The sequence below is a fragment of the Ctenopharyngodon idella genome, chromosome 5 (assembly GCF_019924925.1).
Source record: "Ctenopharyngodon idella isolate HZGC_01 chromosome 5, HZGC01, whole genome shotgun sequence".
NCBI lineage: Eukaryota > Metazoa > Chordata > Actinopteri > Cypriniformes > Xenocyprididae > Ctenopharyngodon > Ctenopharyngodon idella.
The window spans coordinates 739,226-756,677 of NC_067224.1; the positions used below are offsets into that span (position 1 = coordinate 739,226).

General features: G+C 37.1%; 1 protein-coding gene across 1 annotated transcript in view; it reads right to left on the reverse strand.

Moving 5' to 3' along the window:
• Nucleotides 1–17,452, reverse strand: part of LOC127512990 (astrotactin-2-like) — a 423,953-nt gene that overhangs the window by 118,223 nt on the left and 288,278 nt on the right. Inside the window, exons 12-13 of the mRNA XM_051894406.1 lie at nucleotides 3,882–4,048; nucleotides 3,495–3,683 (exon numbers count right to left, since the gene is read on the reverse strand). Of these exons, the coding sequence (XP_051750366.1) occupies nucleotides 3,495–3,683; nucleotides 3,882–4,048 (356 nt within the window). The remainder of the gene's footprint in view (nucleotides 1–3,494; nucleotides 3,684–3,881; nucleotides 4,049–17,452) is intronic.

The following is a 17,452-nucleotide window of genomic DNA, read 5'->3' on the forward strand; positions in this document are numbered from 1 at the left end:
TGCATATCAGAGGGGAAAAATTAGCAACAAACAATGGCTTCAATTTGGTCTTTTCCTCACACAAAGCTAATGCTCAGTGTAAACACTCTTTAGACTTGGAATATAGCATGCATATCATATTTTTCCACATTTTTGCCCAAAAGTTGGTTTGTAAACCAACATGTGCATGATGTTTTTAATTCAGGGGATTTCAAACATGTTGATGCCAGGTCTTCCAATTGTGATGCTCACAATATTGTATGTAAAATGTTTAATAATATATTAAATAAATTGCAATTATTTAATACAAAGGTGACAATATGTACTAAAGCCAATATGCACGGTATAAACTTGAAGAAAAATCTAATATATCTATAAAGCATTTTTTTCACAATAAATACAAATCCAAAGAAGATTTACAGAGAATACTGCCATAGAAAACCCAGTGAGCAAGCTTAAGATGACAGACACAACACAAGCTCAACGTTTTCTTGCAGATTTGTTGTTACACATGTTGAAATAAACCTCTGGTCATCACGCTCGCCTCAAACATTCTTTTGTTTCCTTCAAAACACTACAGAAAATAAAGCAAGACCACAACAAATCACTGCAGAGCTTTTCTGAAAAAATATAATCCACGGCTGTCCTTCGGCCTGTGGAGAAGATTGTGTTCTTGCTGAAAATAAGTGCACTATCTCCCCCTTTCCTTGAGTTTTACCAAACCATTCAGTGAATAAAAGCACGGACCTAGAAAACGTTTAAATGCAGCAGCCTTCTGGTTTCAGTAACTTTCAGTGACTACTAAACTAATTTTCAACTCATCTAGCTACACCAAAATGACACTACATTTAATTCTTTTTTTAATGATTTAAATAGGTTTAAACAGGCCACTAATTGTTGATACATGAAACAACAAGAATGGGATGCGTTTCCCGTGCAACGTCATAATTTGCTGCTTAACCACTTTATGATGCATCGTTGTAGAAACTAACTAGCAAGTCACGACTGTTTCCCGAACATAGTTGCATCTCCATCGTTTGTCATTAATACAAAGTTCTCTCATGAAACTCTAGATGGCACAGGCTGACAGGTCTTTAACTCAATCTTCTTGCAATCACATCATTCTCTATAGGGCACAGCTGATTGGTTCCTGCTGTATCAGTAGCCAATGAGCTCGCTGCTCAACATTCAAATACTTGTTCAGCATTTGCTGTAGCAGCTGCAGCGCTTTCAGAAACCCTCCACCTTCCCCAGCTCCACCTGTATAGATCTGCTACGGGTAATTCATGTATGCTATATTGTACAGCAGCAGCACGTCTTGCTCTCAGCTGTGTGTCGTGTGTGTTGGCAGTAGTAAGTGATTGTACACCTCAGGGACCAGCCAAAAACACTACTTTGTCACACTACTTTGTCAAAAGGATAAAATATATAAAAACTTTAAAAAAAAAAAAAAAAAAAAATATTGAAATTGCAAGTCCGAATTGCGAGAAATAAACTCGCAATTCTGAGAAAAAAGACAGCTCACAATTTTGACTTTATAACTCACAATTCTGTGTTTGTTTCTCACAAAAAAATACTTTTTTTCACAATTGTGAATTTAAACACTCAATTCTATGGAAGCTTGTTTCCGCCACTGAATAAAAAAAGGTATAATTGCGACTTTTTATCTCACAATTCTGACTTTTTTTCTCACTGTTGCGTGACATAAACTCGCAATTGCGACTTATAAAGTCAAAATTACAAAATAAACTCTTAATTCTGACTTTTTTCTCAGAATTCTGACATTATATCTTGCAATTGACTTTATTTCTTGCAATTGCAAGTTTATATCTCGCAATTCTGAGAAAAAAAGGTCAAAATTGCAAGATGTAAACTTCTAATGTAAAGTTCCTGTGTTTATTTCCTGTCTTCATTAGTTGACTTAGTTTCCTAGTGTGTGACTTAGGGTACTTTTACATGACAACAATGTAGTAAAAATTGATTTTTTTTTCCTTTGCATTTTTCACATACAAACAACAACATTGTCAAAACGATCCCCGTTCACACAGACGCCCAAAACACTGTTGTCGAGTAAATGAGCAGCCAAAATGCATAAAAAGTTTTCCGTTTGTAGTTAAAAACGGTGTTGTGTAAACGGCCCCCTAGTTTCCTACTTGTTTGTTACCCTATAGCAACCTATGCTTATTTAGTTCCTTGTCCGTTCTTATTTCAGTTTTAAGAGGTTGCTCTCTTCCTGCATCTTGATCTCTCTTGAGTGTTTGTTCATTTGAATTCATTAAAGTTTTACTGCTGCAACTACAGTAGATCCTGCTCAAACTCATCCTCAATGCAACCACACCGTGACAATTATAAGAACCTTCACGTAAAACTACAATATTATAATTGTTAGTATAAGGCCAGGGGGTGAGATCAGTTGTGTACAACAGCCAAGGTGTCTTTCCACACGAAGCATCTGTCTTTATTTTCAGACAGTGAAATTGTTTTTCCGGGGGTAGTGTAGTGCTGGGATTAGCGCTGACACACAACACTTATGAGTTAATAAAGATGGAGTGTTTTATGTTCATCAGAAGAACTGCTGGGCCACAACACACATCTAATGTTAAGTGAGTGTGACAGCTGCAAATGGTCATGAAAGCAGTTGTGTAGGCTTAGGCTATAAATTAATTTCATTTCCCTTTAAACATCAGGCTTTCTGAGAAATGTGATATATAGAGCCCAAACGTGACTATTTTTTTCATCCATTTTCTCCATAGGGATAAAAAAAAAAAAAAAAAAAAAAACTTCAGTAAAGAGCACCAAACCAACCGGCTCCAAGATGAACCACATCCTTACGCTGAATTCACACAGGCCGTTGGCGTCGACGCTTAAAGCTTGGTGCTGACACGACCATCATAGTGACAACAGCCAATCACATTACTTTCCGGCAATTGGCTAGCATCTGAGCTAGGGTATTTGCATAATGCGATCTGATTGGCTGACGCGTGCATTGGTGCTTGAAAATTTTTCAACTTCTGCCACGAGCAACACCAGTGACGCCAATGCATGACATCACCCATTAACACCGACGCCCTGTGTGTACCGATCCTAAACATTTGTATGTACAATAACTAGTGTGAACTGATCGTGAAAGGTTAAGTAAATTTAATTACATTCTTGTTGCATATATTACATATGATACATGTTCTTGTAGCTAGAACATCAGAACATCAGTATTTGCAGTAGGGAGACTGACTCGATTATGTCATTTGCAATGCTTCATGGGAATAAACAGTGGCTGCTGAGCTGTTTTACCATGATTTCCATTTTTATGGTAACCAAAACAGCAATTACATACATTTGTGGCTTCTGCAGAAACATTTAACTGCATATGACAAACAAACCCCTATTTACGTCCTTGAAAGGTTGCTGTTATAAATCTACTTCTGTAGAGAGAAAATGAATGGGATTTTTACATCTAGACCCTGATGGTTGCACTCAATTAAAATAAAGCCTACACCACAAAGGCAAAAACTCACCTGAAGGTCATCTGAAAGACTTGTCCCAGGATCACCTGTTGGCTTTTATTATTGTACCCACGGAGCATCTCGCTGAAGAGCGTGTCGTTGAAGCGTGAATCTTGTCTCACACACTTGGGTCCTTCACAGTGATCGGCCAGAAGAAGACAAGAGCGGCCGTCAGCTGCTAGCTTGTATTCCTGCACACACCTGAGTGATCACACAGTGACAGCGTTGAGAGTTCATTCAGCCAATGAAACTGTAGTAAACTGAATATATGATCAATTTTTATCAATTTAGTGCACCCTTGGTGAATAAAAGTATTAATTACACTATCATCTGGATGGACGTACACTATATCTATTCATGTGCTTGGATTAATATGCATGCACTTGTATTTTGTCTCACCCGCAGAACATAAGCACATTGCTGGAAGTCGGGTCATCAGGAAGAGGAACCAGCTGCTGAAGACACAACTGCTCGCAGCCTCCATTGAACCCGTCCGTACAGTCTGTACCCAGCGAGTAGTCATAGCAACCCGAACCGTCCTTCATGGGCCTCAATCCTTCTGGGCACTAAAATGATTTGAGATGAGAGAGATGGACACAGAAATCAACATCTACGTGCTGGTCTGGACTTTCTGTTACCAGGTAACAATAAAAACTCTTGAGACAGCGTGTATTCCCAGTGGGGCATTATTATGTGATGAACAAAGCAGTTTCTCAGGAAGGAAAGGGTGTTAATTAGGGTTGCCAAGGCAGCGCCATAGAATTCAGGGAAAAAGCCACAGCCTCAGTAAGACACCCATTAAACATACATGTCAAACTGACCAGCCCACATATTCAGAGGCAAGAGAGAGTCAAATTGGATTGTTATACTTTCTAAAGAAAATGCGCATGGTGCTTACATGTGCAAAAGTAGAGGATGCTTGTGTCACGGCGGGGCAAGAAGAGGAGACGAGGATCTAATGTGCAGCTTATCCGGGGAAGAAGGCAAATGCAACAGCTTTACAAACAAATGTAAAAATAATATTCAACCAGGAAGTGAAGAGACAGAGGGCATTGAATACAAAGGTAAATTAAAGCTGCAAGCAGCGTTTAGAGGGCCATCACACCCGGTGGCCTTGGGAAAACAGTGAATAGTGGGCGACATGCATTTAAGCGGGTAAATATAGAAGAAATATGGCAAAGTCATTTTGATGTGCCACACTTCCTGCTGCCAACAGGTGGCGCTTTGACTATAACTGAATATTGGCATGTAGATGTGTTCAGGCCAGGACTATAATCAAACATGTGAAGTTTGGGGCAGATTGGACATTGTATGCCTGAGTTACAACTTCCTGTTTCGTGATGTTAATCGCATTAGCACTTAGCCAAGTGTTGCATGATTTAACATGTTTCTAACATGTTTTGGCATATTTAAATGTGTTTCTGGGAGTAAATTACAGTGTAAGGCATGCCATTTCCTGTTGCCAGCAGGTGGCACTATCAAGTCATTCTTCCACACGTTATTCTGAAACCCATATCAGATGTAAATTTCCGCCCACCTCTGATGTGTGTGCAAAGTTTTGAGAGTTTTCGAGCATGTTTAGGCCCTCAAAATTGTGATTTATTTTGGAGACCATGGTGACTAAACACTAAGGCTGCGTTTAACTCCACTTTTAGACATAGGTTGCGTCCGATGTCACATACTTCCCTACTACATAATAGGTTAAAACAAATTCACAGTACATAAAAGAGTAGGCAAAAAGTACCCAGATGGGTTGACGCCGATAGCCTAGTGGGCAGCGCACCGACATATAGTGGACCTTTCCTGATCCCATCCCCCTCTCTGTCCCACTTCGCTTCCTGTCTGCTTACTGTCCCATCATAATAAAGGCATAAACGGCAAAGCAAATAAAAATGAATAAATAAATAAAAGTACACAGATGGCCTACTACAAGGATGGGTAACTTCGGTCTTGGAGGGCCATGCACTGTCCGTTTAGCTCCAACCCTAATCAAGCACACCTGAACAAGCTAATCAAGGTCTTCAGGATGACTAGAAAGGTATAGACAGGTGAGGTTTTTATCAGGGTTAGAGTTAAACTCTGCAGGACAGTGGCCCTGCAGGACCGAAGTTACCCATCCCTGACCTACTACTTCCGACGAGATTCTGAAGTGTGAATACGATTTTAAGCGCTCACAAAGAACTCATTCAAAATAAGTACCTACTCAAGAGAGTATGCAACTTCAGACACAGCAATACACTAACAATCTTCCCTAAGCACTTGCCCTCAGGGGAATCCCTGCTGTCCTTTTTAAGTGGGTTCAACTTTGTCAAGTGGAGAAGGGAAGTTTATTTGGACAGAACCTAGACCCCTCAATTTTGACTGAGGGAGCGAGCCTACTCATATGTAAACTTTATGTAGATCCATAAACCATAATGCAACACGATTTGTGATGTAAAATTATTCTTACATGCCCAAGTCTCTTTGAGTTTGCTCTGATCCCTCCTTCAGTGTTTTTGTGTACTGTATAATTCGGCAGGTTGAAAATTGTAAATCCAATTTTGCTATTATGCATGGTGCACAAATAGTGTGGAATGACTTACACGCAAAGTTGAACGTTTGGGATTTGCAAAAAATTCTTCCTTCGTGTTTCACTTAGGGGTAAAAAGAAGTTTGAAATACCAGTAGACTTTTAGCGAAATTTCCTGATGCTGCTGAGAGTGGCATTACGATGAATATGTAAATATGTGTTAAGACACTGTCCTCTTTAATAACAAAATAACCACCAAACAAAATTGACAGCGGTGAGAAAACAGCAGTTAAGAAAGCATCTGATCATAGCGATGTGGATTTGTTTGCACCAGCTCTGCAATTCGACATTCCAGTCAGGTCACATTTATTTATATAATAGATTGCTTTAAAAAAGCAAGCTTTACAGCATTAAACATGACAAAACAGTGTCAGTGTCACTTTCAATTAGAATCACATCTTCAGTTTCTACTATAAAGCAGCTCTTAAGAGTGTTCATGTTTTCATTCGCGTCTGACCTCGACGGACTGAACAGAAGAAATGAACTGAAGAAGATTTACACCTCAAAGAAGGTGGAGCCTCAGAGCCACACCCAACTATTACGTAATCGCCACAGACCAATGGTAGTTTGAAGGTGTTCCCCAGCTAGAGCAAACTTTTGGCCTGATTTAGTTCGAAACTATGTCACAGTTCATTCTTCAAGTATATCGTGGCCTTAAAGCACAATAAGGTGTAGATGACTGCGAGTGTGTCCTCTAAGGCTGTCACAGGTAAGGTAGCACTCTTATTTTTTTATAATCAGTTTCTCTTTTATGTGAATCTTGATGTTAAATCTTTGCTTGAGGGCTCCCATACTGAAGAATCTTCAGTGAGAGAGTGTTTTTGGTACTGATGCACAGAAAGATAGTCAATGAAAGAGATATTTGAATAAGACGACAGTCAACATCGGCCAGAGGCGCTCGACAAACTTCACATTCATTACATATGTATCTCGTATCTGTCCTGCGGGAGCTGGGAATGTGCTCGAAGATAACATATGATGGAGTCTATCTGTTGATGATGACATTATACAGGCGTGCTGCTTTGAACTCAGCATTAATGACTGCACGTTTTATATGAATATACTTACATATGTAGCAAACACAAATCTGATCCACTGAAATGGCAATTGTAGTCTGGCAGTGTTTCCATCGCAATTTATTATCTAGAAGTGCTACAGACCTTCAGAGTGCATGAAAAACCATGAAAGGAAGGATCTGTGGTGTTGCTCAGGCCGGTGAATCTCATGAATAAAATTACACCCCTGAATCACAAGAAAAAAATAAACAAGACAATGAATGAATGAATAAATAAATAAATAAATAAATGAATATTGCACTATGAAAATTAAGTCTATGCTGCATGACCATTAAGACTTTTAAATTGTTAAATTATATTGTATCGCAATGTAAAGCACCCTGACAGAAAACTAGATACAGTGTGGTAAAAACTGTCAGCAACCCATCAGGGGCTTTTAAAACAAAAGGCAAATGCTTCTGAAAAACAAAAATCAATAAATAAATGAAAAATAAACTACCCTTCTAAAATGTATGCATTCTATGGCAAAGTGCACAGTTTGGGCTACAACATAAAATGCAAATGTAACATGCATAGAAGTCTCTCTTTTTTTTTTTCCTTTGCATTACAGTAAAGAGAATTTGTTGGGAATGTGCTTTATTCAAATCACAAATATTTGCATTCATATTTATAGAATTAGACAATAATATGGCAAATACGCTCTCAGGTCAGATGTGATAGTGAAGGACAGATATTTCATTCTGCACACAGGGTCGGTCCCAGAGAGTCAGCAGAGACTGTGAACCGTAAGACCAAAGGCCTTAGATTGGATGAATTCAAAGAAAGCAACAACAACATCAAGTGAGAAATAAAAGAGCAGCGCTTCAAAGCACACCAGGAAAATAAGTGGAAGATTTATTTATTTATTTTTAAGAGTGGGTGTGGGGGGATTTTTGTAGTGTTTTCATGCATTAGTTATACCGCATACTGGAACTGGGTCGGTAGGGCGAGTGCACTAAATCATATAACATGTAGCATATGATAATATAGGCTGAGATACTCTTCATATTGACCTGTGACAGGATCATAGGACATCATCAGTCCTGCGTCTGCTATATAATATTCACCACAGTGCTGTTTATGGATGCTTCGGTCTTTCTACTCAACATATGCTGGCACCTCTAACATTCTCCCAGAAGCACTGGGTGTGACATTTTTCAAACATGGAGTTCAAAGCACCAAACTCATGACATTTCATAATATAGCACAGCCCAAAACCTGCTGTCATTCGGGTTATACATGTATTCTTTCACCAAAACACCAGCATATTCTCTAAATTTAGTTATTTTAACAACCATGCTCTCAATATGGTAAAACATTTGTAATAAGTACTTACAGTAATACAATCAGCTATATTAGAGGTTTTCCTGAAAGTAATTTTTTTTACAGTACACTATAAGGAAACTGCCAGGATTTTTCCACATTTAATGTTGCTTTTACATTAAAATACTGCAAGAAAGCAAGAAAACAAACCATATCGCACTGCTGAATGGCAATAGCTTTGAACCATACTCAATGCAATATTACATGGAGAAAATAAACTAATGTTTGACATTGTATTGCATATTATACGCATCACTCATAACACTGTGATGAAAAGTGGAGTGGTTGCAGTATTTATAATGTGATTTTTAAAAAATAAATTAGCAACAAATTTGAACATAAGGATGCAAATCAATCAACAAACCATTTTATTAAAAAAAAAAAAAAAAAAAAAAAAAAAAAAAAGAAGAAGCAACAGCAAAGTAAAAAAACCAAAACAAATAGTGCACCATTATTGTGATCAGTGTTCTTATTTATGTGATTAGTGGACTTTATTTATATGCAACTGACTTTGGAGAAAATAAGCTTAGAAATTACATTAGCAGTTAACTCTTAAATCTGATTATACCTTGCAATATCTTTTCTTATTTGAAATCTTATAAAATGATATTTAATTGACTGCAATTAGCTATGCATTTAAGAAATAAACTAGGACAGAAATAAACTTGGTCATTCTCTAAGTCATAAAATAGCTTATAGCCTAATAATAGCCTTTAAAAATAACATACATACATGCATTCATGCATTCATGCATTCATTCGTTCATTCCAATTTGCCACTTGTGAAAAAAGTGTATCACTAAATAATCAGTCTAAGCAATGAGTCATTTGAGAAGCGCCATCAATACAGATATTAAGAGAACAAATAAAAAATGTCTTAACAGTTACAGCACATTTCTAAAGTGCTAATGTAAAACGCTCAATGGTCGCCTATAAAGACGAGCGGTCGTGATCTCCATCAGAACAGAAGGCAGAGATGAGAGAAACCTCCGTGGCACAATCTGCCGCCTCTGTGTTTACTCTCATTAGTCAATCTAATCACCTCCAGGTTTTTAATCAGACACTGTGCAATTTAAGCGGCTGCCTTCATCCTAATGAATGTGTGTCCCTCATTATTAAGCTTTGGAATTACACGCATGACCTAATAAAGCTGTTCTGGAGTGATGTTTGACCTGAGGTTCAAGAGTGGCACAGACACACTTACAGACAGTATCAGTGGCAAAATGTGTATGCAGTTCTGTTTTATAATATTCTTCTGCACTATTGCTCCCAAAAGAAGCTTCTTAAATGACTAAACAACGAAAATTGCATAAAGACTCACCCCAAATGAAAAAAAAAATTGTCATTTAATCATCTTCACGTCTTTACAAGCCAATCAAAACTAGAAACTTAAACTGACACGCTTCTGCAAACATTAAAGGCAATTAATGTGAAAACCTGACAACGAGAGAGTCACATCGTGGACAGAATTGACACAAAAGATTGTGTGGAGGAAAATGACTCTAAAAGCTGTTTTGTTATTTTGTCCCCATTGGCTCCTCGCCTCAGATAGGAGATGATATCTGCTGCACATAATACTGTGGCTCACGCATTCATTAAACTATTAAAGGAGCGGAAATTGAAAAGGCAGCCTTTTGTGGAATATCTCATATTGTGCACAGCTCTGCCGATTGTGAACGCTGCGGTGTGAGTTTAGACCTCTTTTCATTGGTTTAATGTGCAGCCGACATGCCAATTTCTTTGTTCCTGGCATTCAGATCTCAACTTGACCTTATCAGATGGTGCCAAAACAGGAAAACAGAACAAAAAAAGAGGAATTTATGATCTAGAGAATGACTGCAGGATATCATTAAGGGCACTAACAACTGGGTGTGTGCGTTTATTTATTTATGCGTTTCGTTTCACTATTAGAGCCCTGTGAAATCTGTTTTGTTTTGTTTATTTGTTCATTCATTGTGTTTAATTGTTTTCTGGATTTTCTGGAACCATTTTTTTTTTTTTTTTTTTTTTTTTTGGATCGGAAGGGATCGAATGAATTTTTAATGATTTAATTTCATTTTAATAATTTATACATTTTTACAATGAGGCCCTATGAATTTTTTCCCCCCAGAAATTCTGTTTTGTAAGTTTATTGTCAAAACTAGATCAAATCAAATCAAATGAAGTCATAAAACATAAACAATTCAATTAATCTTTTAAATGTAATCCAATTAAAATTGAACAATTCCAAGTTTCTTTGGCAAACAAAGTGCTGCACAAGAGAGGTTGAACAAATTAAAACATGGAAGAAAATGTGTGAAATTAATTTTAAAATAAAGTTTTAATCATTTTATTATTGATTTGTGAAGTGCATTCTACAGTAGTAATATATTTCTGACAAAATTTCTTCAAGTGAATCCAAAGTTTTATTTTGGAGGGTTGCATGGAAGACCTTTGAGTTTCTGTGTGTATCGAACAATAGTTTTAACTTTCTGTCAAATAGTTTGAGGCAATCACAAAGTTCACAAGGAGTTAATTACTCCACAGCGTTAAGTTGCAAGTCTGCAATGTGGGCGTCAAAAACATCATTTTCTATGTTGTGAAAAGAGATTGAAACGAAAGTGCTTCTCTTCATCCAACTGAATGTAATATAGTGTTTTCATAATTCTATTAATAATTATTGAATTCATGTTTTTTACTTGTAGTTTAAATCCCCCCCAAAAAGTAAATATATAAATAAATACATACATAACAGCTACTTTGAATGGCCATCAATGGAGAAGGACATTTTTCTGCCCAAAACCTTTTTCTACATATACTAACTCAATCAAAACACAGCAAACCTGATTCAAAATCGAGTCGTTCTGTCAAAACACTAGCACTAGTTTTCTATCTAACATGAACTTATAGTCAATCACAGCGCAATGACTGTCAAAACACTAACATGATGGCATTACAAAAACTGCATTACTGTCATGTTTCAGTTCTACCTGCAGAAAATATGAAATCCATTGCTTTTATAATTCAGTTTCCTTTTACTGCAGTAAAAGTAGAAATAGGCATTCTACATTTTTGTTGAATGTGTGCATTCTTGGCAACATACTATCTAAAAGTGAACGAGTCTATACTTTATAGAATGTACAGTAGAAAAAAAGAAGAAAGTAACAGAATTGCTCAGGGCAGCTACTGGTCAAATGGGTCTCCTATGCAGGACTTCAGTTGACCCTCTGTTGAAGTCTCTGTCTGGGGGTGGTTGGGGGGTTGATGGTGCCCATAGAGGGTGGGATGGTGTCCCCTTGGTAGTTAGAGCCCCACATATTCTGTGTATATGGAACAGTTGTATGTTGAAACGCTATAGTACATAAAGCTTTTACTGAAAAAAAAAAAAAAAATGAAATGGCCTTTGGTTATTATGGAAGCTTTTTTTCCCGCCACAGAATAAAGGGTAATTGTGACTTTTTATCCCACAATTCTATTTTTTTCTTTCTTTTGCTTTTTTTTTCTTGCAATTGTGAGTTTACACCAGAATTTTTCTCAGAATTGTGAGATATAAACTAGGAATTGAGAGAAAAAAAAGTCACAATTACCATTTTATTTTTTTTTATATTCCATGGCAGAAATAAGCTTTTATAGTGTATGAGGGGAAAACATAAAAATGCACACATCCTTCCTCCTCTCCCATACCTCTTCTTCTCCCTTGTCCTGATCCATCTACTCCTCTCCTCCTTCAACTCTTCCTCTCCCTCGCCCAGACATTATTATTTTCTCTCTCTGCTCCTCTGTGTTGTTCTGCATCCACACTGAACAAAACCAATTCAAAGAGTCCTGTTTGACTGACTATGCCTCCAACTGAGATTGGAATCTGCTATTTCTCAGTATTTCGGTGATCTGCTAATTAAAAGTTTCAGTATTTGTTTTCTATATTTTTTTCCAAAACTTTTGAGCTGCTGTTGTTGCAGAAGTAGAGGTTTTAGACTATATTTAAGGTTTGGAACATTAGGTCTTGAATGAAAAGAAAATGTAAGCATTTTAGAAACGTGTTAATTGACTGCATTTTGTGTGAAAACGACATGAATTGTGTTAATGGTATGGCCACGACAGGTGTTGTGCTAATTGTGTTTAGAGTTTTGATGTTAAATGTGACTACAGAAAGTATGTTAGCAACTGAAAAAAAAAAAAACTGTAACTGTACAAAAACAATCGCTGCACAAATCTGTTATTTTGTGATATCTGTGGTGCTGAAGACATTCCCAGCATGCATCACAGCATGAATAAATCATGCAAATTACGGCCTAATGTTTTACTGTGTTATTTAGGTGTTGTTGTTCTTTTCAGTCTTGAGTTATGCCATGTTTTGTTCATATTTTTGTCTTAGTGGCCTATTGATAAAATGATGGTGATAAATTAAGATTGAGTTTTCTTCTGCAGGTGGTGTTTGTCTTTGGATTACATCAGATTACATCATTTAAAGCATGTATTATGTTGCTGTTCCTTATAAAAGTGAACTGTTGAGTAATCTGAATGACGTTAAAGGTGATTTTTACTCTAATTTGGTGGTTAATGGGGTTTTTTTCTGCAAAAATTATGCAAAAAATCAGAAAAAAGAGGCCTTCAGAATAATGATTCCACAAGTGTGTTGCTCTCTGTCGCCTCATTATTTTCTGCTCTCATTCAGCATATGTCCTTTCTTCTTATTCTTCATCTCGTTTCACTTTTCTTCCACGTCCACTCCTTCTGTTCTGCTCATAATTCAGCCATCTCTCTGTGTCGCCTGTCCCGTCACCTCATCCTTCTCCGGCGTTCTTGTTTTTCCGCCCTTCAAAGGTTTGGAACCATCTTCTCTCTCTATGCTAATGGCACAGGAGGGAGCCATCGCCACAGTATAATGGTTTGGACACACCTGGCTTGAACTCCAGGGAGGAAATTCAAATGACGAACACACAAGCTGTTTCATTTGCAGTCGAGATAAAGACACATGAAAGAATACATGCCTTCAAAAACTAAACAGAACTGACATATGGAAGAAAAAGGTCCCTGTATGTGAATAAATGTACCTTCTTAATGCTTTACAAAGGAATTTTATGAAAATCAAACCAGCGTAGACTTTTAACACAGAAAACACGACACACACACACACACACACACACACACACACACACACACACACACACAACCCCAAGGGTCTAATAAAGGGGGGAAATGCCTCAGGCTGAAAGACTTTAGCATGATATTTACAGTATTTTCCTGCAGTAGCCATGCTCTCACAGTAGCAGTTCTACAGTTAATTACAGTTATAAGAGCAGTTACAGTGTGACGTCACACTGTTGTTGAACTATTCAAAGAAACGTACTGCCACATTACATGAGACTGGGCAGGAGACGTACAGATTCCAGCCTGAATGAGTTTGAGAAAATGGCCACAAAATAAAACATGGCCAAAAAAGTCTACTCTGCTCACTAAGGCTGCATCTATCTGATCAAACATAAAACAGTAATATTGTGAAATATTATTACAAACTAGATTTGTACATTTTCTGAAGAAAAAGTTAGTGGTGCTTGCCGTGCGCAACTACACTGCCTTGAGTCAAAAAAGCACGATTAGCATGTGGCTAGCATGATGCTAACATGATTAGCACTTTGCTAGCATGATTAACATGTTAACATGATGCTAAGCAAGATGCTAACATGATTAGCATGTTGTTAACATCATGTTAGCATCAGCTAGCAACATGCTAATCATGTTAACATTATGCTAAGCAAGATGTCAACATGATTAGCATGTCGCTAGCATACTGTAAACACAATTAACATGTTGTTAACAATGCTAATGTGATTAACGTGTTGCTAGCATGATGCTAATATGATTATCATGTGAACAGGATCAGCATGTTGTTAGCATAATGTTATCATGATTAGCATGTTGCTAACATCATGCTAATATCATTAACTTGTTGTTAACGTTGTTAACATGATGCTAACATGATTAGCACTTTGCTAGCATGAATAACATGTTAACATGATGCTAAGCAAGATGCTAACATGATTAGCATGTTGTTAACATCATGTTAATACGATTATTAGCTAATTGTTACCATCATGCTAGCATCAGCTAGCAAAACATGCTAATCATGTTAACATTATGCTAAGCAAGATGTTTTAATTACATGATTAGTATGTTGCTAGCATGCTGCTAACACGATTAACATCTTGTTAACATAATGCTAATTTGATTAACATGTTGCCAGCATGATGCTAATGTGATTAACATGATGTTAACAGGATCAGCATGTTGTTATCATAACGCTAACATGATTAGCATTTTGCTAACATCGTGCTAAAATCATTAACATGAAGTTAACATAATGTTAACATGATTAGCATGTTGCTAGCATGATGTTAACATGATAAGCATATTGTTAACATTATGCTACGTAAGATGCTAGCATGATGGTGACATGATTAGCTGATGCTAGCATAATGTTAACATGATTAACATGTTGTTAGCATAATGCTAATATGACTAGCATGATGTTAACATGATTAGCATGTTGCTAATTTGGCATTTTTTATTTGGCTTTTTTTATATGTTATAACTTGTAGCTAATTGTTATTAACGTCTAAGTATTCACTGCTAACATGACTACCATGAGTAAAACAAGCCAACCACCGTGTCTCTATGATGTTCTGATGCAGAGATATAAGTCTTGCTAAACAGTTGCCTGGGTACTTTGTTTGGTTGCCAGGGAGTGGCTTGGCAGCTGTCAATGATGACACAATAAAGGCCGCTTGTCAGTATGAATGATATAACCCAAACCCCATGCTTCTATGACATTCGGATTTGAAGATATCCTCTTTGGGTTTGGGTTGCTAGGGTGCTCGACAATGGTTGATAGGGTGTGTCTAGGAAGTGGCGAAGGTGATTTGTGATTGGCTGTTAGCTGCCTAAATGAAACAAGCCCAACATCATGTTTCTATGACACTTCTATCCAAAGATATGTCTTTGAATGCAACTATGGAGCTTGTTACTAAGGTGCTCTAAATGGTTGCTAGGGTGTGGCTTAATAGTCTCACATTGATCCTGAGAAACTGACTGGTTCCCTGAGTAAAATGAGCCCACCCCCTTGTCTCTATGACAATGTGGTGCATAGTTATGTTCAACACAAAACTCAAAGAATCCTGAAAATAAATGTATCAGTTCCACAAACATATTAAGCAGCAAAAACTGTTTTTAACATTTATAATAATAAGAAGCATTATTAATAATTGAGCACCAATAATCATTCTGTCACGGCTGTGGCAGTAAATCACACGACGCAGGAGTAGAACCAGAACTTTAATAATCAGTCCAACAAGCAGGAGAATCACATAAACTACAACCTGTGAGAACTGAGGACTTAAATACACCGAGAATGATCAACAAAAAGAGAAACAGGTGCGTAACATAATCAGTTACCAAGGAAACGAACATGGGAAACTAACTAGCTGAAGGTAGGAAGGTAAAGGTCTTTTGGTTCAGTGAGGTCAGAAACTGAACATGATGGAGGAAACAGAATGTCTTCCTCATTCACAGGATGAACAAATCTCTCGTTTGCACTTTGAAGTGTTGGAGGAATCACAGAAAGAGGTTGAGAAGCCTGTTTTTCATCTGTGCAGTCAACAAGGGAAAAAAAGAAATTGTTGGCGACTGGAGAGAGGGCACTTTCCTGGTAGAACATTTTAATAAGATCACCCACTGGCAAGAGCTCGGCCTTCACAACTCAGTGTGGAATAAACTCAGACAATCTTATTAGTTGTTCTTCATGTATATTTCATTCCGAGAGGTCCTCGCTGAAAACTTTCCTTACAAAATAAAAAATGTATTTCACCATTCAAATTATGTTCTCAGAGCAGTTTGCACTTGTTGAAAATTGTCAAAAAATGCCAGTAGCTACACAGGAAGTAATAAAGCTCTCCCAGACATGCTGCATGTGAACGCTCTCGGCTCTCATCTGTGTTTCTGGATCTGGGCTGCAGACGCCCACTCCTGGAGAACGCTGAACTAGATTATCAAACATGAGGTGAGGAGCATGAATCATCATCATCATTCACAACCCGCTCTGCTCCAGAGCACTGAACTCAACAGCTTTTATGCATACTGCATTTCTATATTAATATGTTTTGACACGTCATCACCAGTGTTGGGGGTAACCTATTACAAGTAACTCGAGTTACGTAATCAGATTACTTTTTAAAGTAACTAGAAAAGTAACACATTACTTTTTCAATTTTTACAACAATATATCTAAGTTACTTTTTCACATTTATTGATCCTGTCCCAGAGGCGCTGTGTGTCGCTGTGTGAACTTGATGGTTATTGTAGTTCTAGACTAAATGTGAACATTTACTCATCTCACTTGCACAAAAACATTCGGTATTCTTCAAAATGAATAAAAAACTGTGAAATGCAATCTCAGAATTTTATGCAAAACTGTAATTAACTATATTAAATTACACAAATATATTTTATGTATTTAATCTAACTTTGTTTGAGCTGCGCCCTCTACTGTACAGGCATATGTATGCATTTCTTTCAGCCTGAGGTTTATTCATTTCACTTTTGGTGTGAAAGGGCTTTAACATTTGTCAAAAATAGAACTTTTTTGTTCTTTTTAAAAATCAAACAAGCCCAGATGAGAAAAAGTCATGCAAAAGTAATGTAATGCATTACTTTTCATAACAAGTAACTTAGTTATGCGATATTGTAACGCATTACTTTTAAAAGTAACTTTCTCAACATTGGTCATCACAACGACTAACTGACCTTTGGTTCAAAATGTAAAAAAGTAAACCACTAATCTTTGTAAGTCTGTCACTTTTGTTCTTTGAGCTTTTTGGAGCGATCTATACAAATAACGCACTTTTGAAAACCACTATTGAAGAAAGAAAATGATTTGGGTTTGAAACAACGTGAGGATGAGTAAATGATGTGTGAATGATCCTTTTAAGCAAACTGCAAGAAGACTAAATTTCCCAAACATATTAATAGAAGATTTAACAGTTTGGACAC